General features: G+C 36.0%; 1 protein-coding gene across 1 annotated transcript; it reads right to left on the reverse strand.

The window, feature by feature from the left end:
- Positions 1–26,281, reverse strand: LOC131592354 (uncharacterized). Its single transcript, XM_058863811.1, is given in 15 exon segments — positions 1–241; positions 1,597–1,743; positions 3,032–3,145; positions 6,351–6,407; positions 6,409–6,461; positions 8,737–8,890; positions 10,182–10,415; positions 12,296–12,502; positions 15,600–15,821; positions 16,824–16,892; positions 19,013–19,088; positions 20,227–20,432; positions 23,818–23,908; positions 24,103–24,290; positions 26,184–26,281. Coding segments are annotated over 10 exon segments (1,365 nt in total). The 5' UTR covers positions 16,887–16,892; positions 19,013–19,088; positions 20,227–20,432; positions 23,818–23,908; positions 24,103–24,290; positions 26,184–26,281; the 3' UTR covers positions 1–127.
- Positions 26,282–26,326: the final 45 nt, after the last annotated feature.

Here is a 26,326-nt window from a genome sequence, read left to right on the forward strand (position 1 = left end):
ATCAGGATAAAACCACGAAAAAATTCAATTTTCTTATTCATTTCCAAAGCCTCAAAATTCCAAATTTTTTTTAAATTTTTTGGGATTTTTCCCAATTTTTTTTTTCCCATGAGGAGAATTCCTGGAATTAACGGGAATTTTTGGGAATTTTCTGGAATTCTTCCTGGTTTTTGTGGAAGAGTTGAGCCAGGATTTGATGGGAAATTCCAGGGAAATATTGATTCATCCTCAGCGTCTCCAGCTGCAAAAAAAATCAGGAATTAGAGCAGGAAAAAATTCCCAAAATTCCACAAAAACAAGAAAAACATGGAAATTCCCAAATATTCTCGTTTAACCCTCAAAATTCCCAAATTTTCCCCACAAAATTCCCACTTTTTATCCCAAAATTCCCATTTTTCACCCCAAAAATCCCAATTTTTCCACCCAAATTCCCAATTTTTTCATAACATTCCCAATTTTCCCCAAAACTCCCAATTTTCTGCCAAAATTCCCATTTTTCACCTCAAAATTCCCAAGTTTTATCCCAAAATTCCCATTTTTTTACCCAAATTTCCTGATTTTCCTGCAAAATTCCCATTTTTTAGCCCAGAATTCCGTTTTTTCCCAAAATTCCCAATTTTCCCTCCAAAATTCCCATTTTTCATCTCAAAATTCTCATTTTATCCCCAAAATTCCCAATTTTTTCCTCAAAATCCTCAAAAAAAAAGGAAAAAAACCAGGAAAAAAAAGAGGAAAAATGGGAAAAAAAACAGGGAAAAATCAGGAAAAAAATTGGGAAAATTGGGGAAAAAATGGGAAAAAAAGGAGGAAAAATGGGATAAAAAATGGGGGAAAAATGGGAAAAAAATGGGAAAAAAATGGGGAAAAAATGGGGAAAAAAAAGGAGAAAAAATGGGAGAAAAATGGGGAAAAAACGGGAAAAAAGTCAGAGAAAAATGGGGGAAAAGTGGGAAAAAACTGGGAAAAAATAGAGGAAAAATGAGAAAAAACAGGAAAAAAATCAGGAAAAAAATCAGAAAAAATGGGGTAAAAATAGGAAAAAAATGGGAAGGAAAAGGAGGAAAAATGGGATAAAAAATGGGGGAAAAAAGAGGAAAAAACAGGAAAAAAAATCTGGAAAAAGTGGGAAAAAACAGGAAAAAAAATCAGAAAAAATCAGAAAAAATGGGAAAAAAATCAGAAAAATTTTTAAAAAATTGGAAAAAAATGGAGAAAAACCTGGGAATAAAATTTGGGAAAATCCTGGAGAAATTTTGGGAATTGTGACCTGGTTTCCAGTGCTGGAGGTGACAAGGAGGGAGAAAAAATGGGAGAAAAATGGGAGAAAACCAGGAAAAAAATCAGAAAAATATCAGAAAAAATGGGAAAAAAATCTGAAAAAAATGGGAAAAAAATTGGGAATAAAATGTGGGAAAATCCTGGAGAAATGTTGGGAATTCTGACCTGGTTTCCTGTGTTGTAGGCGAGCACGAGGGAGAAAAAATGGGGGAAAAAACAGGAAAAAAATCAGAAAAAATTCAGAAAAAAATGGGAAAAATGGGAAAAATTTGGGAATAAAATGTGGGAAAATCCTGGAGAAATTTTGAGAATTCTGACCTGGTTTCCAGTGTTGTAGGCGAGCACGAGGAGCAAATCTTCCTGGCAGAAACTCTGGATGAAATGTTGGGATCCCAGCGGGAAGAAAACGACGTCACCGATGCCGACGGAAAACAGGGAGGAGCCTTCGGGAAGGACCACGCCCACCTGGGAAAATTCCCGGGAAATTCCAGAGGTTAGGGAAAAATGGGGGAAAATTGGGAATTTGGGAGGAAAATGGGGAAAAAATGGGGGGAAAATGGGGGAAAAATGGGAATTTTGAGAGGAAAAATGGAGGGAAAACGGGGGAAAAATTGGAATTTTGAGAGAGAAAAAATGGGGGGAAAATGGGAATTTTGGGAGGGAAAAATGGGGGAAAAATGGGAATTTTGAGAGGAAAAAATGGGGGAAAAATGGGAATTTTGAGAGAAAAAAAATGGGAAATTTGAGAGGGAAGAAAATGGGAGGAAAATGGGAACTTTGAGAGGAAAGATGGGGGAAAAATGGGAAAATAATGGGAATTTTGAGAGGGAAAATGGAGGAAAAATGGGGGAAAAATGGGAATTTTGAGAGGAAAAATGGGAAAATAATGGGAATTTTGAGAGGGAAAAATGGGGGAAAAATTGGAATTTTGAGAGAGAAAAAATGGGGGAAAAATGGGAATTTTGGGAGGGAAAAATGGGGGAAAAATGGGAATTTTGAGAGGGAAAAAAATGGGGCAAAAATTGTAATTTTTGGGTGGGATAAAATGGGGAAAATTGGGAAAAAATGGGAATTTTGAGATGGAAAATGAGGGGAAAAATGGGGAAAAAATAAGGAATAAATGGGGGAAAATTGGAATTTTGAGAGGGAATAAATGGGGTGAAAATGGGGGAAAAATGGGAATTTTGGGAGGGAAAAAGGGGGGGAAATGGGAATTTTTGGAGGGAAAATGAAGAAAAATGGGGATAAAATCAGGGAAAAATGGTAATTTTGAGGGGGGAAAATTGGGGCAAAAATAAGGAAAAAATGACAAAAAAATGAGGAGAAAATGGGAATTTTGAGAGGAAAAAAGGGGGGGAAAAATGGGAAAAAAATTAAGGAAAAATGAGGGAAAAATAGGAACAAATTAAGGATAAAATGGGAAAAAATAGAGAAAAAAATGAGGATAGAACCACAGAAAAACAAGAAAGAAAAGAAAAAAAAAATGGGATAAAATCAAGGAAAAATCAGGGAAAAATCAAGAAAAAATGGGATAAAATCAGGGAGAAAAAACTGGGAAAAAATCTGGGAAAAACTGGGAAAAAAATCAAGGAAAAAAAAAAAAAACCCAGGAAAAAATCAGAAAAAAATCAGAAAAAACCCAGGAAAATCAGGAATAAAGCAGGAAAAATACCAAATATTGGGAAAAACGGCATTTGGATGTGAAAATTCCCAGATTTTTCTGGGAAATTCCCGCTTTTCCCAGATTTTTTACCTGTCCACAGCCGCTGATCACCACTCCCATCTCGTTGGCGTTGAAGTGGAAATGAGGAATTCCCAAATGATTCCCAAAAATCCGGAGCGTGGCCAAGGTCAGGCTGTTCTCGTGCTGGGGAAAACAATTCCATGGGGAAAAATTGTGATGGAAATCCTGGAATTCTGGGATTTTCCCCATTTTATTCCAATTTTTCCCCCATTTTTCCTTTTCCAATTTTTATCCCATTTTTTCCCCATTTCCCCCCAATTTTCCCCTCATTTTTCCTTCATTTTCCCTCATTTTTTCCCCAATTTTTTCCCCATTTTTATCCCATTTTTTTCCCATTTTTCCCCTCATTTTCTCCCCTTTTTTCCCCATTTTTTCCCCTATTTTTTATCCCAGTTTTCCTCCATTTGTTATCCAATTTTTCCCCATTTTTCCCTCATTTTTCCCCCATTTTCCCCCCATTTTTTCCTATTTTTCCCCAATTTTCCCCCTTTTTTCCCCTGATTTTTATCCCAATTTTCCCCTTTTTTCCCCCAATTTTTCCCCATTTTTATCCCATTTTCCCCTCATTTTTTTCTATTTTTTCCCCATTTTTTATCCCATTTTTATCCCATTTTTTCCCCAATTTTTCCCCATTTTCCCCCAATTTTTTTCCCCATTTTTCTCCCAATTTCCCCCCATTTTTATCCCATTTTTCCCATTTCTTTCTCCAACTTTTCCCCATTTTGCCCTCATTTTTCCCCCATTTTTCCCCTCATTTTTTTCCCATTTTTCCCTCCCCCAATTCCCATTTTTTTCCCATTTTCTTCCCAATTTTTCCCTCATTTTCCCCCCATTTTTATCCAATTTTTCCTTTTTATTCTCCCATTTTTCCCCCCAATTCCCCCCTTTTTTTCACTGATTTTTCCCCTAATTTTCCTCATTTTTATTCCATTTTCCTGCCATATTTTTCCGTTTTTTTCCAATTTTCTCCCATTTTTCCCTGATTTTTATCCCAATTTTTCCCCATTTTTTCCCCAACTTTTCACATTTTTATCCCATTTTTCTCCAAATTTTCCCCAATTTTTCCCCTATTTTTCCCTTATTTTTATCCCAATTTTCCTCCATTTTCCCCTGATTTTTATCCCATTTTCCACCCAATTTTTCCCATTTTTTCCTATTTTTCCCCCATTTTTTCCCAATTTTTCCCCATTTTTATTCCTGTTTTCCCACAATTTTTCCCTTTTTCCCCACATTTTTCACACAACTTTTACCCATTTTTATCCCATTTTTCCCATTTTTATCCCAATTTTCCCCCAATTTTTCCCCATTTTTGTTTCCATTTTTCCCATATTTTCACCTCATTTTTCCTTTATTTTCCCTTTTTTTCCCCAATTTTTTCCCCTTTTTTCTCATTTTTCCCCCATTTTTTCTCCATTTCCCCCCAATTTTCCTCCTTTTTTCCCCTGATTTTTATCCCAATTTTCCCCATTTTTTCCCCCATTTTTCCCAATTTTTCCCCATTTTTATTCCCATTTTCCCCCAATTTTTCCCTCATTTTTTCCCCAATTTTTTCCCCAATTTTTTCCCCATTTTTATCCCATTTTTCCCCCATTTTTTTCCTATTTTTCCCCAATTTTCCCCCTTTTTTCCCCTGATTTTTATCCCAATTTTCCCCCTTTTTTCCCCTGATTTTTATCCCAATTTTCCCCTTTTTTTCCCCAATTTTTCCCCATTTTTATCCCATTTTCCCCTCATTTTTTCTATTTTTTCCCCATTTTTTCTCCCAATTTCCCCCCATTTTTATCCCATTTTTCCCATTTTTTTCTCCAACTTTCCCCCATTTTTCTCTCATTTTCCCATTTTTCCCCAATTTTTCCCATTTTTCACGCAATTTTCCACTTTTTTCCTGATTTTTATCCCAACTTTTCCCCAATTTCTCCCTCATTTTCCCATTTTTCCCAATTTTTTCCCCATTATTTTTTCCCCTCATTTTTCTCCCATTTTTTCCCATTTTCTTCCCAATTTTTCCCTCATTTTCCCCCCATTTTTATCCAATTTTTCCTTTTTTTTCTCCCATTTTTTCCATTTTTTTTTCCCCAATTCCCCCCTTTTTTTCACTGATTTTTCCCCTAATTTTCCTCATTTTTATTCCATTTTCCTGCCATATTTTTCCGTTTTTTTCCAATTTTCTCCCATTTTTCCCTGATTTTTATCCCAATTTTTCCCCATTTTTTCCCCAACTTTTCACATTTTTATCCCATTTTTCTCCAAATTTTCCCCAATTTTTCCCCTATTTTTCCCTTATTTTTATCCCAATTTTCCTCCATTTTCCCCTGATTTTTATCCCATTTTCCACCCAATTTTTCCCATTTTTTCCTATTTTTCCCCCATTTTTTCCCAATTTTTCCCCAATTTTTCCCCATTTTTATTCCTATTTTCCCACAATTTTTCCCATTTTTATCCCAATTTCCCCCAATTTTTCCCCATTTTTATTCCCATTTTTCCCCTATTTTCCCCTCATTTTTCCTTTATTTTTCCTCTTTTTTCCCCCAATTTTCCCCCTTTTTTCCCATTTTTCCCCAATTTTCCTCCTTTTTTCCCCTTATTTTTATCCCAATTTTCCTCATTTTTTCCCCCATTTTCCCCCATTTTTTATCCAATTTTTCCCCATTTTTCCCTCATTTTTCCCCCATTTTTATCCCATTTTTCTCCAATCTCCCCCCAGTTTTTTCCCATTTTCCCCCCCATTTTTCCCCAATTTTCCCCTTTTTTCTCCTGATTTTTATCCCAATTTTCCCTTTTTTCCCCAATTTTTCCCCATTTTCCCCTCATTTTTTTCTATTTTTTTCCCATTTTTTATCCCAATTTTTCTCCAATTTTTCCCCAATTTTTCCCCATTTCCCCCCAATTTTTCTCCAATTTTTCCCCAATTTTTCCCCATTTCCCCCCAATTTTTTTCCTATTTTTCCCCAATTCCACCCTCCTTTTTCCCCATTTTTTCCCCCAAAATTCCCATTTTCCCCCTGATTTTTTCCCCAATTTTTTCCCCATTTTCCCCCAATTTTTTATCCCAATTTTCCCCCATTTTTTTCCAATTTTTCCCTCATTTTTCCCCATTATTCCCACTTCCCCCCCCAGAATTCCCATTTTTCCCCCCAGAATTCCCATTTTTCCCGATTTTTTCCCCAATTTTTTCCCCATTTTTCCCCAATTTTTTATCCCATTTTTCCCCCATTTTTTTCCAATTTTTCCCTCATTTTTCCCCATTTTTCCCACTTCCCCCCCCCCAGAATTCCCGTTTTTCCCCCAGAATTCCCATTTTTCCCCCCAGAATTCCTGTTTTTCCCACCTCATGCAGCGATTGGCTGAAGATCCGTTGATTTTCCGTCAATCCCGTCCCGTTTTTTCCGGAATCTCGCCCATCGGAAAATTCCTCCCGGGAACGGAAATTCCGGAGATCCTAAAAAAAAAAAACCTCGGGATCAACATTCCCAAATTTCCAAAATTCCATGGATTTTCCCATTTTTTCACCAAAAATTCCCATTTTTCTGGTGATTTTTTTATGGAATTTTGGGAATTTTTGCGTCCTCGAAATTCAGTTTTTTCCTGGGATTTTTGTTGGGTTTTTCTTGGGGAAAAATGAGGGAAAAAAATTGGGAAAATTCATGAAAAATTGGGAAATAAATTGGGAAAAATCAGGAAAAAATTGGGAAAAGTAAAGAAAAAAATGGGAAAAAATTTGGGGTAAATTTGTGGAAAAGAGAAGGGAAAAATTTGGGAAAAAAAAGGAAATATTGGGAAAAAAATGGGAAAAAATGAAGAAAAAAATGGGAAAAATTCAAGATAAATTTGAGAAAAAGAAAAGAAAAAATTGAGAAAAATTTGGGAAAAAAGCTGGAAAAATCAGGAAAAAACTTGGAAAAAATTGGGGAAAATAAAGGAAAAAATGAGAAAAAATTTGGGATAAAATTGTGGGAAAAAAAGGAAAAATTTGGAATAAATCGGGAAAAATTGGGAAAAGAATTTAAAAAAAAATGAAAAAATGAGAAAAATTCAGGATAAATTTGTGGAAAAATTTGGGAAAATCAGGAAAAAAATGTGAAAAAAACTTGGGAAAAATTAAAAAAAAAATTGGAAAAAGTTTGGGTAAAATAAAGAAAAAAATGGGAAAAAATTCAGGATAAATTCAGGGAAAAGGGAAAAATTCAGAAAAATTTGGGAAAAATCAGGAAAAAAAATGGAAAAAAAATGGGAAAAATATGAGAAAGATGAAGAAAAAATAGGGAAAAATGAGGAAAAAATGGGAAAAATTCAGGGAAAATAAAAGCAAAAAATTTGGGAAAAATCAGGAAAAATTGGGAAAAAAATTGGAAAAAAATATGAGAAAAATAAAGAAAAAATGGGGAAAAATGGAAAAAAAATTGGGAAAAAATAGGGAAAAAATTGGGAAAAATCAGGAAAAAATTGGGGAAAATCAGGGAAGAAAATTGGGAAAAATCAGGGAAGAAAATTGGGAAAAATCAGGAAAAAATCAAAGAAAAATTGAGGAAAAAATTGGGAAAAATCAGGGAAGAAATTGGGAAAAAATCAGGGAAGAAAATTGGGAAAAATCAGAAAAAAATTGGGAAAATCAGGGAAGAAAATTGGGAAAAATCAGGGAAGAAAATTGGGAAAAAACAGGAAAAAATTGGGAAAAATCAAGGAAGGAAATTGGGAAAAATCAGGAAAAAATTGGGAAAAATCAGGGAAGAAAATTGGGAAAAATCAGGGAAGAAAATTGGGAAAAATCAGGAAAGAAAATTGGGAAAAACTCAGGAAAGAAAAAAAGGGGGGAAAAAAGGGAAAACTCAGGAAAAATAGGAAAAAATGGGAAAAATTTGGGGGGAAAATGGGATAAAAAAGGGGGGAAAATGGGAAAAAATGAGGAAAAATTGAAAAAAAAATGGGGAAAAATGGGAAAAAATTGGGGAAAATTGGGAAAAAATTGGGGAAAAATTGGGAAAAAATGGGAAAAAAAGAGGAAAAATTGGGAAAAATGAGTAAAAAATGGGAAAAAAATAAAGGGAAAGTGGGAAAAAATGAGAGAAAAAGTGGGAAAAAATGAGGAAAAAATGGGGAAAAATGAGGAAAAATTAAGGAAAAAATATGAAAAAATGAGGAAGAAAATGAGGAAAAAATGAAAAAAATAGGGAAAAAAGGCAAAAAAAAATTGGGGAAAAATGAGGAAAAAATGGGAAAAAATTGGGGAAAAAATGGGAAAAACCAGAAAAAAATTGGGGAATAAATGAGGAAAAAATTGGGGAAAAAATGGGAAAAATTGGGGAAAAAATGGGAAAAAATTGGGGAAAAAATGGGAAAAACCAGAAAAAAATTGGGGAATAAATGAGGAAAAAAAAGAGGAAAAATTGGGGAAAAAATGGGAGAGAAAAAGAGGAAAAATTGGGAAAAATGAGGAAAAAATGGGAAAAAAATAAAGGGAAAATGGGAAAAATGGGAAAAAATTGGGGAAAAAATAGGAAAAAATTGGGGAAAAAATGGGAAAAATTGGGGAAAAAATGGGAAAAATTGGGGAAAAAATGGGAAAAAACAGAAAAAATTGGGGAAAAAAATGGGAAAAAACAGAGAAAAAATGAAGAAAAAAATGGGGAAAAAAATCAGGAAAAATCAAGGATAAAACCAGAATTCCTCCAATCCCATTTTTCCATGGAATTTTGGGAATTTCGGGAATTTCCTACCTGGGAGATCGTAGAAGAATTTCCAGACCTGGGAATCCGGGGATTGGGGGAAGGTGGAATTGTGGATGAGCTGATCCAGGTTTTTGGGGAGGTTGATGCTTTGATCCTCTCCGGGTTTCTGGAATGTTCTGATGAATCCAACGCCTCCCTTTGGCTGCAAATCCATGGAAAAATCCATGGAAAAATCCATGGGAAACAAAGAGTTAAATTTGAGGGATTTTTCTGGTTAAAATTCATTTTTTTCCCGCCAAAATTCGCTTTTTTCCCACCAAAAATTTGCATTTTCCTGCCAAAAATTTGCATTTTTCCATCAAAATTTGCATTTTCCTGCCAAAAATTACCATTTTTCCATCCAAATTTGCATTTTCCCCCCCAAAATTTGCAATTTTGGCCCAAAATCTGAAATTTTCTCACAAAAATTTTTAGTTTCCCATCAAAATTTGTAAATTTCCTGCTAAAATTTGCATTTTTCCTGCCCTAAAAATACCAATTTTTTGGGATCATTGAATGGGAAAATAAATGGGAAAAATCTGGAGAAAAATCGGGATAAAAACGGGATAAAAATGGGGAAAAAATTACGAAAAAATGGGAAAAAATTGGGGAAAAAAAAGGAGGAAAAACGGGATAAAATGGGGAAAAAAATTGAATAAAAATGGGAAAAAAATTAGGGAAAAATGGGAAAAATTGGGGAAAAATTGAGAATTAAAATGGAGCAAAAATGGGAAAAAAACCTGGAAAAATGGGAAAAAAAGAAGAAAAAATGGGATAAAAATAGGGGAAAAGTTGAGGAAAAGTGGGATAAAAATTAGGATTAAAATAGAGTAAAAATGGGGAAAAAATAAGGAAAAACAGGGAAAGAAAGGAGGAAAAATGGGATAAAAATGGGAATAAAATGGGAAAAAATGAGGAAAAATGAGAATTAAAATGGAGCAAAAATGGGAAAAAATATGAAAAAATTGGAAAATAAAAGAAAGAAAAATGGTATAAAAATGGGGAAAAATGGGAAAAAATAGGGAAAAATAGGGAAAATGGAGGAAAAATGGGAAAATATGAGGGGAAATGGGGAAAAATGAGGGAAAATTGGAAAAAAAAGGATAAAAATGGGGAAAAATGGGGATAAAAATGGAAAAAAATTGTGTAAAAAAGGTGAAAAAATACAGAAAAAATAGGAAAAAATTGGAGAAAAAATAGAAAAAAATGATGAAAAAATGGGAAAAGTTGAGGAAAAATGGGGAAAAAATAGGAGGAAAAAAGGGATAAAATGAGAAAAAAAATGGAATAAAAATGGGAAAAAAATTAGGGAAAAATGAGAAAAATTGGGGAAAAATGGGGAAAAATTGGGGAAAAAAAAGGAGGAAAAAAGGGATAAAATGAGAAAAAAAATGGAATAAAAATGGGAAAAAAATTAGGGAAAAATGGGAAAAATGTAGGAAAATTTGCCAAACCTTCAAGGCTCGAGCTGCCACATCCTCGGGGGTGGAGAAGAAAACATCATCCACATCCAAAGTCAACAATTCCTCGTGAGTGGAGAAGAAAAGCAGGAAAATCAAATCCTCTTTTCCGACATTTTTCACCCAATGAACGGAATTCTTCGGGAAAAAAACCACCTGACCCTCGGTGACGTTGTAGGTGACGGCTTGGGAATGATCTGGTCCCAGGATCCCGATCCATGCAGAGCCCTTGGGAATGACAAAGAGAAAATTCCAGGTTATTCCCAAATTTTCCTGATTTTTTCAGGTTTTTTCCCGATTTTTTTCTGATTTTTTTTCGTATTTTTGAAGATTTTTTTTGTCGTTTTTTCCCCATTTTTTTCAGATTTTTTTCCCATTTTTTTTCTGATTTTTTTCCCATTTTTTTCAGGTTTTTTCCCATTTTTTTTCTGATTTTTTTCATATTTTTAAAAGATTTTCTTGTCATTTTTTCCCATTTTTCCCTGATTTTTTCCCATTTTTTTCTGATTTTTTCAGATTTTTTTCTGATTTTTTTCAGGTTTCTTCCCTTTTTTTTTCTGATTTTTTTCAGGTTTTTTCCCAATTTTTTTCTGATTTTTTTCAGGTTCTTTCCCATTTTTTTTCTGATTTTTTTCGTATTTTTAAAAGATTTTTTGTCATTTTTTCTTATTTTTCCCTGATTTTTTCCCATTTTTTTTCTGAGTTTTTCAGATTTTTTTCAGATTCTTTTCAGGTTTTTTCCCAATTTTTTTATGATTTTTTTCATATTTTTAAAAGACTTTTTTGTCATTTTTTCCCACTTTTTCCTGATTTTTTCCCATTTTTTTCGGATTTTTTCCCATTTTTTTTCTGATTTTTTTCATATTTTTAAAAGATTTTTTTGTCTTTTTTTTCCCACTTTTCCCTGATTTTTTTTCCCATTTTTTTTCTGATTTTTTCAGAATTTTTTCTGATTTTTTCAGGTTTTTTCCCATTTTTTTTCCCATTTTTTCAGATTTTTTTCTAATTTTTTAAGTTTTTTTCCATTTTTTTCTGATTTTTTTCATATTTTTAAAAGATTTTTTTGTCATTTTTTTCCCACTTTTTCCTGATTTTTTCCCATTTTTTTCTCTTAATTTTTACCCGTTTTTTCTGATTTTTTCAGATTTTTTTCGGATTTTTTCCCATTTTTTTCTGATTTTTTTCAGGTTTTTTTCCCATTTTTTTTTTGATTTTTTTCCATATTTTTAAAAGAATTTTTTGTCATTTTTTCCCATTTTTCCCTGATTTTTTCCCAATTTTTTTCTGATTTTTTTCAGGTTTTTTCCCCAATTTTTCCAAATTTTTAAAGGGTTTTTTTTGCTATTTTTTTCCAAGAAAAAAGTGGGAAAAATCATAGAAAAAATTGGGAAAAATCAGGGAAGAAAACTGGGAAAAAACAGGAAAAAATTGGGAAAAATCAGGAAAAAATTGGGGAAAATCAGGGAAGAAAATTGGGAAAAATCAGGGAAGAAAATTGGGAAAAATCAGGAAAAAATCAAGGAAAAATTGAGGAAAAAATTGGGAAAAATCAGGGAAGAAATTGGGAAAAAATCAGGGAAGAAAATTGGGAAAAATCAGAAAAAAATTGGGAAAATCAGGGAAGAAAATTGGGAAAAATCAGGGAAGAAAATTGGGAAAAAACAGGAAAAAATTGGGAAAAATCAGGTAAAAAATCAAGGAAAAATTGAGGAAAAAAATGGGAAAATCAGGGAAGAAAATTGGGAAAAATCAGGAAAAAATTGGGAAAAATCAAGGAAGGAAATTGGGAAAAATCAGGAAAAAATTGGGAAAAATCAGGAAAAAATTGGGAAAAATCAGGAAAAAATTGGGAAAAATCAGGAAAAAATTGGGAAAAATCAGGAAAAAATTGGGAAAAATCAGGAAAAAATTGGGAAAAATCAGGGAAGAAAATTGGGAAAAATCAGGGAAGAAAATTGGGAAAAATCAGGGAAGAAAATTGGGAAAAATCAGGAAAAAATTGGGAAAAATTGAGGAAAAAAATGGGGAAAAATCAGAAAAAAATTGGGAAAAATTGGGATAAATTCTGGAAAATATTTGGGAATTTTGGGGGTAAAATTTGGGAATACCTGGAGCAGGAATCCGTGTTCGTTGGCATTGAAATGCCAGTGAGGAGCTCGCAGTCCCCGGCTCCGGATCCTCAACATTCCCAAAGTTATTTGGGATTTATGGAAATTGAGGCTTTTCCCGAATTCCCGAACTTCCGGGTTTTCGTATTCCCGGGGATCCCGTCGGAATCGAGCCCATTGGATTTCTCCTCCTTGGTATTTATAGATCTGGGAAGAAAAATTTGGGATTGAAATGGAAAATTTTGACCTGAAATTCCCCATTTTCCAATCAAAAATTCCACATTTTTCCCACCCCAAAATTCCTTTATTTTAGCTGTTTTTTCCCTAATTTTTCCCCTTTTTTTTCCTGTTTTTTTTCCCCTTTTTTTCCTGCATTTTTCCTATTTTTATCCTAATTTTTCACAATTTTTCCCTGATTTTTCTCAATGTTTCTCATGATTTTTCCTATTTTTTAGTTAATTTTTCCCAATTTTTTTTTCCTGCTTTTTTTCCCCTTTTTTTCTGGATTTTTCCTATTTTTATCCTAATTTTTGAAAACTTTTTGCTGATTTTTCTGGATTTTTTTTCCCCCTGATTTTTCTCTATTACTTCCTGGTTTTTTTTCCTGGATTTTTCCTGGTTTTTAGTTAATTTTTCCCAATTTTTTTCCTGGTTTTCCCCTTTTTTCCTGGATTTTTCCTACTTTTTTCCTAATTTTTCACAATTTTTTCTGGATTTTTCTCGATATTTTTCCCCTGATTTTTCTCGATTTTTTCCTGGTTTTTTCCTATTTTTTCTTTAATTTTTCACATTTTTTCCCCCTGATTTTCCCTAGGTTTTTTACTGGATTTTTTAAAATTTTTTCCCAATTTTTACTTATTTTCCCCCCATTTTTTTCCTGTTTTTTCCTGATTTTACCCTGCTTTTTTCCCCATTAATTCCTTTTTGTTTTCCCATTTTTTTCCCAATTTTTTCTTATTTTTCCCTCATTTTTCCTCCATTTTTTCTGTGTTTTTCACTTATTTTTTCCCCCATTTTTTCCTCATTTTTTCCAATTTTTCTCCATTCTTTCCTAATTCTTCTCCCTTATTTTTCCCCCATTTTTTCCTTATTTTTTCCACATTTTTTCGTTATTATTTTCCTTCATTTTTTCCATTTTTCTCCATTCTTTCCTTATTCTTTCCCCTCAGTTTTCCCATTTTTCCTTATTTTTATTCTTGATTTTTTCCTTATTTTTATTCTTCATTTTTTCCTATTTTTCCTTATTTTTATTCTTTTTTTTTCCCCATTTTCCCTTCATTTTTTTCAGACTTTTCCCCCAGTTTTTCCCCATTTTTCCTTTTTTTTTTTTTCATATTTTTCCCATATTTTTTCCCCATTTTTCCATATTTTTTCCTTCTTTCCCCCCCGTTTTTCCCTCATTTTTCCCCCATTTTTTTCCTTATTTTCACCCCATTTCTTCCTCATTTTCCCTCCATTTTTTCCCCATTTTTCCAAATTTTTCCCCCATTTTTTTATTTTTTCAACCACTTTCTCTCCATTTTTTCCTTATTTCCCCATTATTTCATCATTTTTCCCCCACTTCTTTCCCATTTTTCCCTCATTTTTCCTCCATTTTTTCCATCTTTTTTCCTTATTTTTCCCCATTTTTGCTTTTTTTCCCCCATTTTTCCTTATTTTTCCCCCTTTTTTCCCATTTTTCCTTATTTTTTTCCCCTTTTTCCTTATTTTTCCATATTTTTCCTCTTTTTTTGCTCCATTTTTTCTTTTCCCCATTTTTCCTTATTTTCCCCAATTTTTCCTTATTTTCCCCATTTTTCCATATTTTCCCCATTTTTCCTTATTTTTTCCCCTTTTCCCCTCAATTTTTCCTTATTTTCTGCATTTTTCCTTAGTTTTTTCCATTTTTCCTTGTTTTTCCTGTTTTTCCCTATTTTTTCCCCTTTTTCTTCAATTTTTCCTTATTTTTCCCCTTTTTTCGTTATTTTCTCCCCATTTTTCATATTTTCCCCATTTTTCCTGATTTTCCTCCTTTTTCCCCAATTTTTCCTCCTTTTTCCCCATTTTTCCTTGTTTTCCCCCTTTTTCCCTATTTTTTCCCCTTTTTCTTCAATTTTTCCTTATTTTTCCCCATTTTTTCATATTCCCCATTTTTTCCTTATTTTCCCCCAATTTTTCCCTATTTTTCCCCCTTTTCCTTCCATTTTTCCTTATTTTTCCTCATTTTTCCTTATTTTCCCTCATTTTTCCTTATTTCCCCTTATTTTCCCCCATTTTTCCTTATTTTTTCCCCATTTTCCTTTTTCCCCCATTTTTCCTTATTTTCCTCCATTTTTCCTAATTTTCTTCCCCATTTTCTCTTTTTCCCCCAAGTTTTCCTTATTTTCCCATTTTTCCTTATTTTTCCCCTTTTTCCTTCAATTTTTCCTTATTTTTCCTCTTCATTTCTTACTTTCACAATTTTCCCATATTTTCCCCATTTTTCCTTATTTTTTCCCGCTTTTTCACCCCAATTTTTCCTTATTTTTCACCATTTTTCCTTATTTTCCACATTTTTCTATATTTCCCCCCTTTTTCCTTCAATTTTTCCTCATTTTTCCTCCTTTTTTCCCCTATTTTTCCTTACTTTTAACCCAATTTTCCTTATTTTCCCCCAATTTTTCCCTATTTTCCCCCATTTTTCCCTCATTTTTTCCCATTTTTTATTTTTTTCTCACTTTTCCCCCATTTTTTTCCCATTTTCTCACCATTTTTCCCCCCATTTTTTTCCCATTTTCTCACCATTTTCCCCCCATTTTTTTCCCATTTTCTCACCATTTTTCCCTTATTTTTCTCCCAATTTTCCCCATTTTTCCTTATTTTTCCCCTTTCCCCCGTTTTTTCCTTATTTCCCCCATTTTTCCTTTTTTTTCCCCCATTTTTTCTTACATTCCACATTTTTCCTTATTTTTATTCCTTTTTTCCCCATTTTTCCTTATTTCCCTCATTTTTCCTTATTTTTCCCCCAATTTTTCCTTATTTTTTCAATTTTTTCCTTATTTTCCCTGATTTTCATTATTTTTCTCTTTTTTCCTTATTTTTCCCCATTTTTCCTTATTCTTCCCCCTTTTTCCCCACAATTTTACTTATTTTTTCCCCATTTTCCTTTTTTCCCCATTTTTCCTTATTTTTCCCCCTTTTTCCCCACAATTTTACTTATTTTTTCCCCATTTTCCTTTTTTCCCCATTTTTCCTTATTTTTCCCCATTTTCCCTCATTTTTCTTATTTTTTCCCCCATTTTCCCCACCCCTTTCCAAAACCCCCAAAATTCCCCATTTTCCCTACCTTAGATTCCCTCAAATGATACAAAAACCGAAATTTTGGATCCGTTTTTTCCTCCATTTCCTTTCCAAGCTCTTCATTCCCTCCGGAATCCTTCGGAAATTCCCAACAATTCCCAAAAATCAGGGAAAGGATCAGAATTCCCAGGGATGTGGTGATGATGGAAGCCAGGAGACAAAGCAGGAAAAATTTCATCGTGGAGCTTTTCCCTTTGCTCTGGAATTCCTGAAATTCCCAAAAATTCAGTTAAAAAACAAAATTCACATTTTTTCCCACATTTTTTTCCTATTTTTTCTCCAATTTTTCCCATTTTTCCCAATTTTTCCTTATTTTTTCCCATTTTTTCCTTGTTTTTTTCCAAATTTTTCCCCCATATTTTCCTTCTTTTTCCCACATTTCCCCCATTTTTTCATTTTTCCAAATTTTTCCTTTTTTTTTCCACTTATGGAAATTTTTTGGGAATATTTTGGGAACATTTTGGGAAATTTCTGGGAATTTTCTGTAAATTTTTTGGGAATTTTCTGGGAATATTTTTTGGAATATTTTTGGGAATTTTTTGAGAAATTTTTGGGAAATTTTTGGGAATATTTTGGGAATTTTTTTTTAATTTTCTGGGAATATTTTTGGGAATTTTTTGGGAATATTTTGGGAACATTTTGGGGAAATTTCTGGGAATTTTCTGTGAATTTTTTGGGAATATTTTGGGAATTTTGGGGGATTTCCTGGGATTTTTTTGGGAATTTTCTGGGGATGGTTGGGAAATTTTTAGGGAATATTTTGGGAATTTTTTTTTAATTTTCTGGGATTTTTTTTGGAAACTTTTTGGGAATTTTCTGAGAATTTTGGGGATTTTTTTTGCCATTTTCTGGGAATATTTTTGCAATTCTTGGGGGAATATTTTGGGATTTTTGGGGAATTTTTGGGGAATTTTCTGGGAATATTTTGGGAATATTCTGGGAATATTTTTTGGAATATTTCTGGGAATTTTTCTTAATTTTTTGGGAATATTTTTGGGAATTTTTTAGTAATATTTTGGGAACATTTTAGGGAAATTTCTGGGAATTTTCTGTGACTTTTTAGGGATATTTTTTGGGAAAATTTTGGGAATTTTGGGGGAATTTGCTGAGAACTTTTGGGAAATTTTTGGGAATTTTCTGGGAATATTTTGTGAATTCTCTGGGGATATTTTGGGAATTTTTGGGAATTTTTTGGGAATTTTTTGGGTACCTCTTTGCTCCTGGAAAAAGCCGGAGGGGTCGCGCCGTGCATCTCGAAGGCCGGGTTTTCCATGGAATTCTGGAAAATTCCAGGATTTTGGGAAAGTCTGGGAATTTTGGAGGGAGAAAAAATGGGAATTTTGAGGGGCTAAAACAGGGGGAAAAAAGAGAAAAAAAATGGGGGAAAAATGGGGGAAATCAGGAAAAAATTGGGAAAAAATTGGGGAATTTGGGAGAAAAAAATCAGAAAAAATTGGGAAGAAATCTGGGAAAATTCAGGAAAAATTTGGGAAAAATGAGGGAAAAAACCCAGAAAAAATGGGAAAAATGGGGGGAAAATTAGGAAAAATTTGGTAAGAAAATGAGAAAAAGTTGGGAAAAAAATCAGGGAAAATTCAGGAAAAATTTGGGGAAAATCAGGAAAAAATCAGGAAAAAAATTGGGAAAAATCAGGAAAAAATGGGAAAAATTGGGAAAAAATTGGGAAAAATCTGGAAAAAATTGGGGGAATTTGGGAGAAAAGAATCAGAAAAAATTGAGGAAAAAAATGGAGAATTCAGGAAAACAATGAGAAAAATGAGGGGAAAAAATCAGGAAAAAAGAGGGAAATCAGGAAAAATTTGGGAAAAAAAATGAGAAAAAAATTGGGAAAAAAAAATTCGGAAAAAATCACCAAAAAACTGGGAAAAATCAGAAAAAAATTTGGAAAAAATCAGAAAAAATTGGGGCAATTTTGGTGAAAAAAAATCAAAAAATTGGGAAAAAAACAGGGAAAATCAGGAAAAAATATGGAAAAATTGGGAAGAATTGGAAAAAAAAATTCAGAAAAGATATTAGCAAAAAAAATGGGAAAATTGGGAAGAAATCACCAAAAAATTTGGGAAAAATCAGAAAAAAAATTGGGAGAAAACCAGGAATAATCAGGAAAAAAGTCAGGAAAAAAAAGGGAAAAATCACAAAAAAATTTGGAAAAAATTGGGAAGAATTAGAAAAATGTCAGAAAAAAAATTGGAAAAATCAGGGGGAAAAAAGCACAAAAAAAATTGGGAAAAATAAAAAAAATAATTGGAAAAAATCAGGAAAAAATTGGGGAAATTTTGGAAAAAAAAGGAGAAAAATTTGGGAATAAATCAGGGAAAAATCAGGAAAAATTTGGGGAAAATGAGAGGAAAAAAATTGGGAAAATTCAGGAAAAAATGAGGAATAAAAAAATGGGAAAAATGAGGGGAAAAATTCAGGAAAAATTAAAATATTTGGGAAAAATTAGAAAAAAAATCAGGAAAAAATGAGGGAATTTTAGAGGGAAAAAAGGGAATTTTAAGAGGAAAAAAGCAAATTTTAAGGGGGAAAAAGGGAATTTTAAGGGAAAAAGGGAATTTGGGAAGGAAAAAGGGAATTTTGGAGAGAAAAAAAGGGAATTTTTAGTGAAAAAAATTGAATTTTAGAGGGAAAAAAGGGAATTTTAAGGGGAAAAAAGGGAATTTTGGGGGGAAAAAGGGAATTTTAGGGGAAAAAGAGAATTTTAGAGGGAATTTGGGGCAAAAAATGACTTTTAGTGAGAAAAAAGGGAATTTTTTGGGGAAAAAAGAGGAAATTAGGGGAAAAAAGAGAATTTTTAGTGAGAAAAAAGGGAATTTTAAGGGGAAAAAAAGGGGAATTTTAAGGGGAAAAAAGCAAATTTTGGGGAGAAAAAAGGGGAATTTTTTGGGGAAAAAAGAGGAAATTTGGGGGGAAAAAAGGGAATTTTAAGGGGGGAAAAGAGGGAATTTGGGGGGGAAAAAGAGAATTTTTGGAGAGAAAAAATGGGAATTTTAAGGGGGAAAAAAAAGGAATTTTAAGGGGGAAAAAAGGGAATTTTAAGGGAAAAAAATAGGGAATTTTAGAGGAGAAAAAGGAAATTTTAAGGGGAAAAAGGGGGAATTTTAAGGGGAAAAAAGGGAATTTTAGGGGGAAAAAAGAGGGAATTTTGTAGGGAAAAAGAGGGAATTTTGTAGGGAAAAAGTGGGAATTTTGGGGGGAAAAAGTGGGAATTTTAGGGGAAGAAAAGAAAGAATTTTAAGGTGAAAAAATGGAATTTTTGAGTGGAAAAAAAAGCAAATTTTGATGTGAAAATGATAAAATTTTAGGAAATAAGAAAAACCCCTCAATATTCCCAAAAATCCCCATCCCAGAATTCCAGGAAATCCTTGGAAAACTCACCCTGAGATGGAGGAAGAAATTCCTGGAATTTGGCTCCGGATTCTGTTGGATTTTATCTCCGGAGTTTCAGGAAGTTCTGAGAAATAAAAGGATAAAAAAATTTTGGTTTCCTGGTTATGCAAATTCTGGGGGTTGAGAAATTTGGATTTTATCCAAGTTTTTTTTGGGGTTTTAAAAAGGGGAAATAATTGGGAATAGTGGGGGAAAAAATGGGAAAAAATGGGGGAAAAATGGGGAAAAAAAAGGGAAAAAATGGGAAAAAAGGAGGGAAAAATGGGGAAAAAATGGGGGAAAATTTGGAATAAAATGGGAGGGAAATGAGGGGAAAAATGGGGGAAAAATGGGAAAAAAGGAGAGAAAAAAATGGGGAAAAAATGGGGGAAATTTGGAATAAAATGGGAGAGAAAAGAGAGGAAAAATGGAGGAAAAATGGGGGAAAAAATGGGGAAAAAAATGGGAGAAAATAGGAAAAAAGGGGAAAAATGGGAGGAGAAAAAGAGGGAAAAGAAGAGAAAAATGGGTGAAAAAAGGAAAAATTGAAGGGAAAAAATGGGGAAAAATGGGAAAAAAATGGGAAAAAAAAAATGGGGGAAAAAAGGGAAATTTGAGGGGAAAAATAGGAAAAAAATGGGGAAAAAAAGGGGAGAAAAATGGGGAAAAATGGGGGAAAAAGGGAAAATTGGAGGGGAAAAAATCGTGGGAAAATGGGAAAAAAATGAGGGAAAATTTGGAATAAAATGGGAGGGAAATGAGGGGAAAATTGGGGGAAAAATGGGAAAAAAATGGGGAAAAAAAGAGGGAAAAAATGGGGAAAATTTGGAATAAAATGGGAGAGAAATGAGGGGAAAAATGGGGAAAAAATGGAGGAAAAAAAGGAGAAAAAAATGGGAAAAATGGGAGAAGAAAATGGGGAAAAAGGGGGGAAAATTGGGAAAAAAAGAGGAAAAAAATTAGGGAAAAATGGGGAATAAAGGTGAAAAATGGGGGGACAAAATCTGGGAAAAAATGGGAGAAAAGGGGAAAAAAAGAGGAAAAAATGAGGGAAAATTGGGGAAAAAATTGGGAAAAATGGGGAAAATTGGAGGGAAAAAGAGGTGGAAAAATCTGGGAAAAATGGAGAAAAAATGGGAAAAAATCTGGGAAAAATCTGGGGAAAAAATCTGGGAAAATTTGGGAGGAAAAAGAGGAATAAAAGGAAAAATTTCAGAGCTCACCTTGGATTTTTTGGATTCAATCCAGGCATGGCCACACCCAGAGCTAAAAATATCCAGAGGAGAAGGAAATAAAAGCTTGGGATGAGGCCAAGAAACAGTGGAGAGGTGAATTCCAGAGATTTTCCTGATGTCATTCCAGGAATTCCTGCAGGAAATGAGAATATTCCAGGATTTCTTGGAAGTTGAGAGGTTTAGGAAGGAATTCCCTAAAAAATTTGGGGAGAAAAGAGGAAAAAATTGGATTTTTTTAGGGTTTTTGGTTGTGGTTTAAAGGAGAAAATCCCAATTTTTTTCTTCTTAAAATTCCATCTTTTTCCCCCAAAAAATTCCCATTTTTTTCCAAAAATTCCCTTTTCTTTCCTCTGAAAATTCCCATTTTTTCCACCCAAAAAATTCCCATTTTTTCCCTAAAATTCCCTTTTGTTTCCTCCAAAAATTCCCTTTTTTCCCCCAAAAAATTCCCATTTTTTTCCAAAAATTCCCTTTTCTTTCCTCTGAAAATTCCCATTTTTTCCACCCAAAAAATTTCCATTTTTTCCCTAAAATTCCCTTTTGTTTCCTCCAAAAATTCCAATTTTTTCCACCCAAAATTCCCATTTCTTTTCCTTAAAATTCTCTTCTAAAATTCCCTCATTTTTCCCAAAAATTTCTTTACTTTTCTTCTCAAAATTCCCATTTTTTTGCCCCAAATTCCCTCATTTTTCTTCCTTAAATTCCTATTTTTTCCCTCAAAATTCCCAATTTTTCCCCCTAAAATTCCTTTTTGTTTCCTCCCAAAATTCCCATTTTTCCCCCCCAAAATTCCCACTTTTTTCCTTAAAATTCCCTCATTTTCACCCTTAAAATTCCCAATTTTTTCCCTAAAATTCCCTTTTCTTTCCTCCCAAAATTCCCAATTTTTACCACTTAAAATTCCCAGGTTTTCCCCAATTTTTCCCTGATTTTTCCCAAATTTCTCAGACCATAAAGATTCCCATTTTCCCCCCAAAAAAATTCCCACTATTCCCCCCAAAATTCCCATTTTTCCCTCCTAAAATCTCAATTTTTTGCCCAAAATTCCCATTTTCCCCCAAAATTTCCCATTTTTTCCCCCAAAATTTCCCATTTTTCCCAAAAATTTCCACTTTTTGGCCCAAAAAAATCCAATTTTTTCCCAAAATTTCCCATTTTTCCTCCCATATTTCTTCATTTTTCTCCAAAATTCCCATTTTTTCCCAAAAATTCCCATTTTTTCCCCCAAATTCCCATTTTTTCCCCCAAAATTTCCCATTTTTCCCAAAAATTTCCACTTTTTGGCCCAAAAAAATCCCATTTTTTCCCAAAATTTCTCATTTTTCCTCCCATATTTCCCAATTTCATCCAAAATTCCCATTTTCCCCCAAAATTTCCCATTTCTTCCTGCCAAAATTCCCATTTTTCCCAAAAATTTCCATTTTTTGACCCCAAAAAATCCCATTTTTTCCCAAAATTTCCCATTTTTCCTCCCATATTTCTTCATTTTTCCCCCAAAATTCCCATTTTTCCTCAAAATTCCCATTTTTTCCTGCCTAAATTCCCATTTTTCCCCAAAAATCCCCAATTTTGTCCCAAAAATTCCCATTTTCCCTCCTAAAATCTCAAATTTTTCCCCAAAATTCCCATTTTCCCCCAAAATCCTCAAAATTCCCATTTTCCCCCAAATTCCCATTTTTTCCTGCCAAAATTCCCATTTTTCCCAAAAATTTCCACTTTTTGGCCCAAAAAAATCCCATTTTCCCTCCCATATTTCTTCATTTTTCTCCAAAATTCCCATTTTCCCCCCAAAATCCTCAAAATTCCCATTTTCCCCCACAATTTCCCATCTTTTCCTGCCAAAATTCCCATTTTTCCCAAAAATTTCCATTTTTGGCCCAAAAAAATCCCATTTTTTCCCAAAATTTCCCATTTTCCCTCCCATATTTCTTCATTTTTCTCCAAAATTCCCATTTTCCCCCCAAAATCCTCAAAATTCCCATTTTCCCCCACAATTTCCCATCTTTTCCTGCCAAAATTCCCATTTTTCCCAAAAATTTCCATTTTTGACCCAAAAAAATCCCATTTTTCCCAAAATTTCCCATTTTTCCTCCCATATTTCCCAATTTCCCCCAAAATTCCCATTTTTCCCCCAAAAATTCCCATTTTTCTTCAAAATTCCCAATTTTGTCCCCAAAATTCCCATTTTTCCTCCTAAAATCTCAAATTTTTCCCCAAAATTCCCATTTTTCCCCCCAAAATCCTCAAAATTCCCATTTTTCACCTCAAAAATCACATTTTTCTTTCCAAATTTCTTAATTTTTCCTCAAAATTCACATTTTTTCCCCCTCAAAATTCCTGGTTTTTCCAAATTTCCCATTTTCCCCCAAATTCCCATTTTTTCCTGCCAAAATTCCCATTTTTCCACCCAAAATTCCCATTTTTCACAAAAAAAAATTCCCATTTTTTTCCCAAAAATTCCCTTTTTAAAACAGGGATAAAAAAATCGGGATGAGAATTTTTTCCATGGATTTTCATGGGATAAAAAGGAGGAAAAAATGGGAAAATTGGGAAAATTTTTGGGGAAAAATTGAGGGAAAAAAATGAAAAAAAAAATATGGAAAAATGGGGAAATTTGGGAAAAAGTTTGGGAAAAATTGGGGAGAAAATTTTGGAAAAAATTGGGAAAACTTGGGAAAAAAATTGAAAAAAATATGGAAAAATGGGGGGAAAATTTGGGAAAAAAATAGGAAAAATATGGAGGAAAATGGGAAAAAAAAGTTGGGAAGAAAATTGGGGGAAAAATGGGAAAATTGGAAAAAAAAAATTGGATAAAAATATGGAAAAATGGAGAGAAAATTGGGATGAAAATATGGAAATATTTGGGAAAAATTAGGAAAAATTCAGGCCAAAAATGAAGGAAATTTGGGAATTTCTTTCAGAAATTCAGGATTTTTTTCAGAAATTCCAATTCTTTTTCAGTCAGGAATTTAATTTTTTAAGGAATTTCCACTTTTCCCAAAAAAAAAAAAAAACGGGAATTTTTTACCTGGAACTATTTTTCCCAAAAAATCAAAAAATTTAATCAGAAAAATTCCAAAGTTTAATCAGAAAATTCCAATTTTTTCCCAAAGAGATTCTGGAAATTCCAGATGGGAAAATCTTTGGAAAAATGCAAAATTCTTGGACGATGGATTTTTGGTGGATAATTGGAAAAATGAAGTAAAATTGAATTTAAATGGAATTTTTTTGGAGGAAATTCCCAGCTTTTGGATCGGCTCTTTCATAAATCTCGGTTTTTTGGTGGGGCAAAAAAATAAAAACCGAAGCAAAAGTCGGAAAAATCAATTCCCAAAATGCGAATTTCCAAAGGAAAAATGGGAATTTGGTCGGGAAATTATGGAATTATCCCAAAAAATCCATATTGGGGTGGTTTTTTATCCCAAATTCCCAAGGGATTTGGGAGCTGAGGGAATTCCCGATAAATGTGAATTTTTCATTCGCAGAGAAAATTCACATTCTAGGATCATCCAGCATGAAATTCCTGATTTTTTCCTGCCTCAATATTCCCAAAAAAAAAACTTGGAAAAAGATTCTTACCTAAAATTTTGGATGTAAATTCGGGATCGCGAAGCATTTCCATGTGGGCACAGAAAAAAATCCAGGTCGATGTTCAACGTCGCTTTTCCCCCTGTAACAGCACAAAAAACACCTCGTTCACCATTCCCCGCCTTTTCTTGGAGCAGTCCATTAAAAATTCCAAAGATTTCTTGGAATTTTGGGATTATTTAAGAGATAAAATCAGAGGATTCCCCTCAGAGCCGGAGCTCCCCCTCAGAACCGGCGCCATCTTCCCCCCCCCGTCCCCCTTTTTCCCGCTCTTACCTTCCTCGTCCTTTTCCTCTGGGAATGGCTCTTCCATGGATCCCGAGGTTTTTCCAGGAGTCGATCCCGAAAATGTCACCGGGATGGGGAGCGGGAATGGGAATGGGAAAGCGTCGGGAATGCGGGCGGAGGAGGAATGGCCGCCCCTGCGCGTTGCGGCCGCTCAGGCTCGGTCCTAGCGCCGACCGCTGAGGGATAAAAGCGGGATGGATCCAATGGGATAAAGCGGGAAAAGGAATTGAGGGAATTTCTAAGGAAGGGAAATGGGCAATTCGGATCTTGTTGGAGGAACACCCTGAGGTCCCTGAACAGCAGCGGGGCCCGCCATGATTCCCCCTCAGGGGTCCCGCCATGATTCCCCCTCAGGGGTCCCGCCATGATTCCTCCTCAGGGGTCCCGCCATGGTTTCCCCTCAGGGGTCCCTCCATGGTTCCCCCTCAGGGGTCTCGCCGTGATTCCTCCTCAGGGGTCCCTCCATGGTTCCCCCTCAGGGGTCTCGCCGTGATTCCCCCTCAGGGGTCCCGCCATGATTCCCCCTCAGGGGTCCCGCCATGATTCCCCCTCAGGGATCCCGCCATGGCTCCTCCCTCAGGGGTCCCGCCATGATTCCCCCTCAGGGGTCCCACCATGATTCCCCCTCAGGGGTCTCGCTCCGGGTCCCGCCATGGTTCCCCCTCATGGGTCCCGCCATGGTTTCCCCTCAGGGGTCCCGCCATGGTTCCTCCCTCAGGGGTCCCGCCATGGTTCCCCCTCAGGGGTCTCGCCATGGTTTCCCCTCAGGATCCCGCCATGTTTTCCCCTCAGGGATCCCGCCATGATTCCCCCTCAGGGGTCTCGCCATGGTTCCCCCTCAGGGATCCCGCCATGATTCCCCCTCAGGGGTCCCGCCATGGTTCCCCCTCAGGGGTCCCGCCATGATTCCCCTTCAGGGGTCTCACTCTGGGGTCCCCCCATGGTTCCCCCTCACGGGTCCCGCCATGATTCCCCCTCAATGGTCTTGCTACGGATCCCGCCATGATTCCCCCTCAGGGGTCTCGCTCTGGGTTCCATCCACGGTTCCTCCCTCAGGGGTCTCACCATGGTTCCCCCTCAGGGATCCCGCCATGATTCCCCCTCAGGGGACTCGCTCTGGGGTCCCTCCATGGTTCTTCCCTCAGGGATCCCGCCATGATTCCTCCCTCAGGGGTCTCACTCCCGGGTCCCGCCATGGCTTCCCCTCTGGGATCCCGCCATGATTCCCCCTCAGGGGTCTCGCTCAGGGTCCCACCATGGTTCCCCCTCAGGGGTCTCGCTCCCGGGTCCCGCCATGGTTCCTCTCAGGGATCCCGCCATGGTTCCCCCTCAGGGATCCCGCCATGATTCCCCCTCAGGGGACTCGCTCTGGGGTCCCTCCATGGTTCTTCCCTCAGGGATCCCGCCATGATTCCTCCCTCAGGGGTCTCACTCCCGGGTCCCGCCATGGCTTCCCCTCTGGGATCCCGCCATGATTCCCCCTCAGGGGTCTCGCTCCCGGGTCCCGCCATGGTTCCCCTCAGGGATCCCGCCATGGTTCCCCCTCAGGGATCCCGCCATGATTCCCCCTCAGGGGTCTCGCTCAGGGTCCCGCCATGGTTCCCCCCTCAGGGGTCTCGCTCCGGATCCCGCCATGGTTCCCCCTCATGGGTCTCGCTCTGCGGCCCCACCATGATCCCACCCTCAAGGGTCTCGCCATGATTCCCCCTCAGGGGTCTCGCTCCGGGGTCCCACCACAGCTTCCCCTCAGGGGTCTCGCTCCGGGTCCCGTCATGGTTGTTCCCTCAGGGGTCTCGCCATGATACTCCCTCAGGGATCTCGCATTGGGGTCCCTCCATGGCTCCCGCTGTCGTTCCCTCTCAGGGGTCTCGTTCTGCGCTCCCACCGCGGCTCCCGCTCCGATCCCTCCGTGCTTCCCCCTCACAGCTCCGATCCCTTCGTGCTCACCGCTCCCGCTCCGATCCCTTCGTGCTCACGGCTCCGCTCTGACCCCTTCGTGCTTCCCCCTCACGGCTCCGCTCCGACCCCTCCGTGCTTCCCCCTCACAGCTCCGATCCCTTCGTGCTCACCGCTCCCGCTCCGACCCCTTCGTGCTTCCCCCTCACGGCTCTCGCTCCGAGGCTCCACCGTGACCCCGCGGGCTCCTCGGTCCCGCCCCCGCTGTTTCTCTATGGTTCGACTCGACCGCTCTGCCCCGCTCGGAGGCCGCGTT

This window comes from Poecile atricapillus, chromosome W, assembly GCF_030490865.1.
Source record: "Poecile atricapillus isolate bPoeAtr1 chromosome W, bPoeAtr1.hap1, whole genome shotgun sequence".
Lineage (NCBI taxonomy): Eukaryota > Metazoa > Chordata > Aves > Passeriformes > Paridae > Poecile > Poecile atricapillus.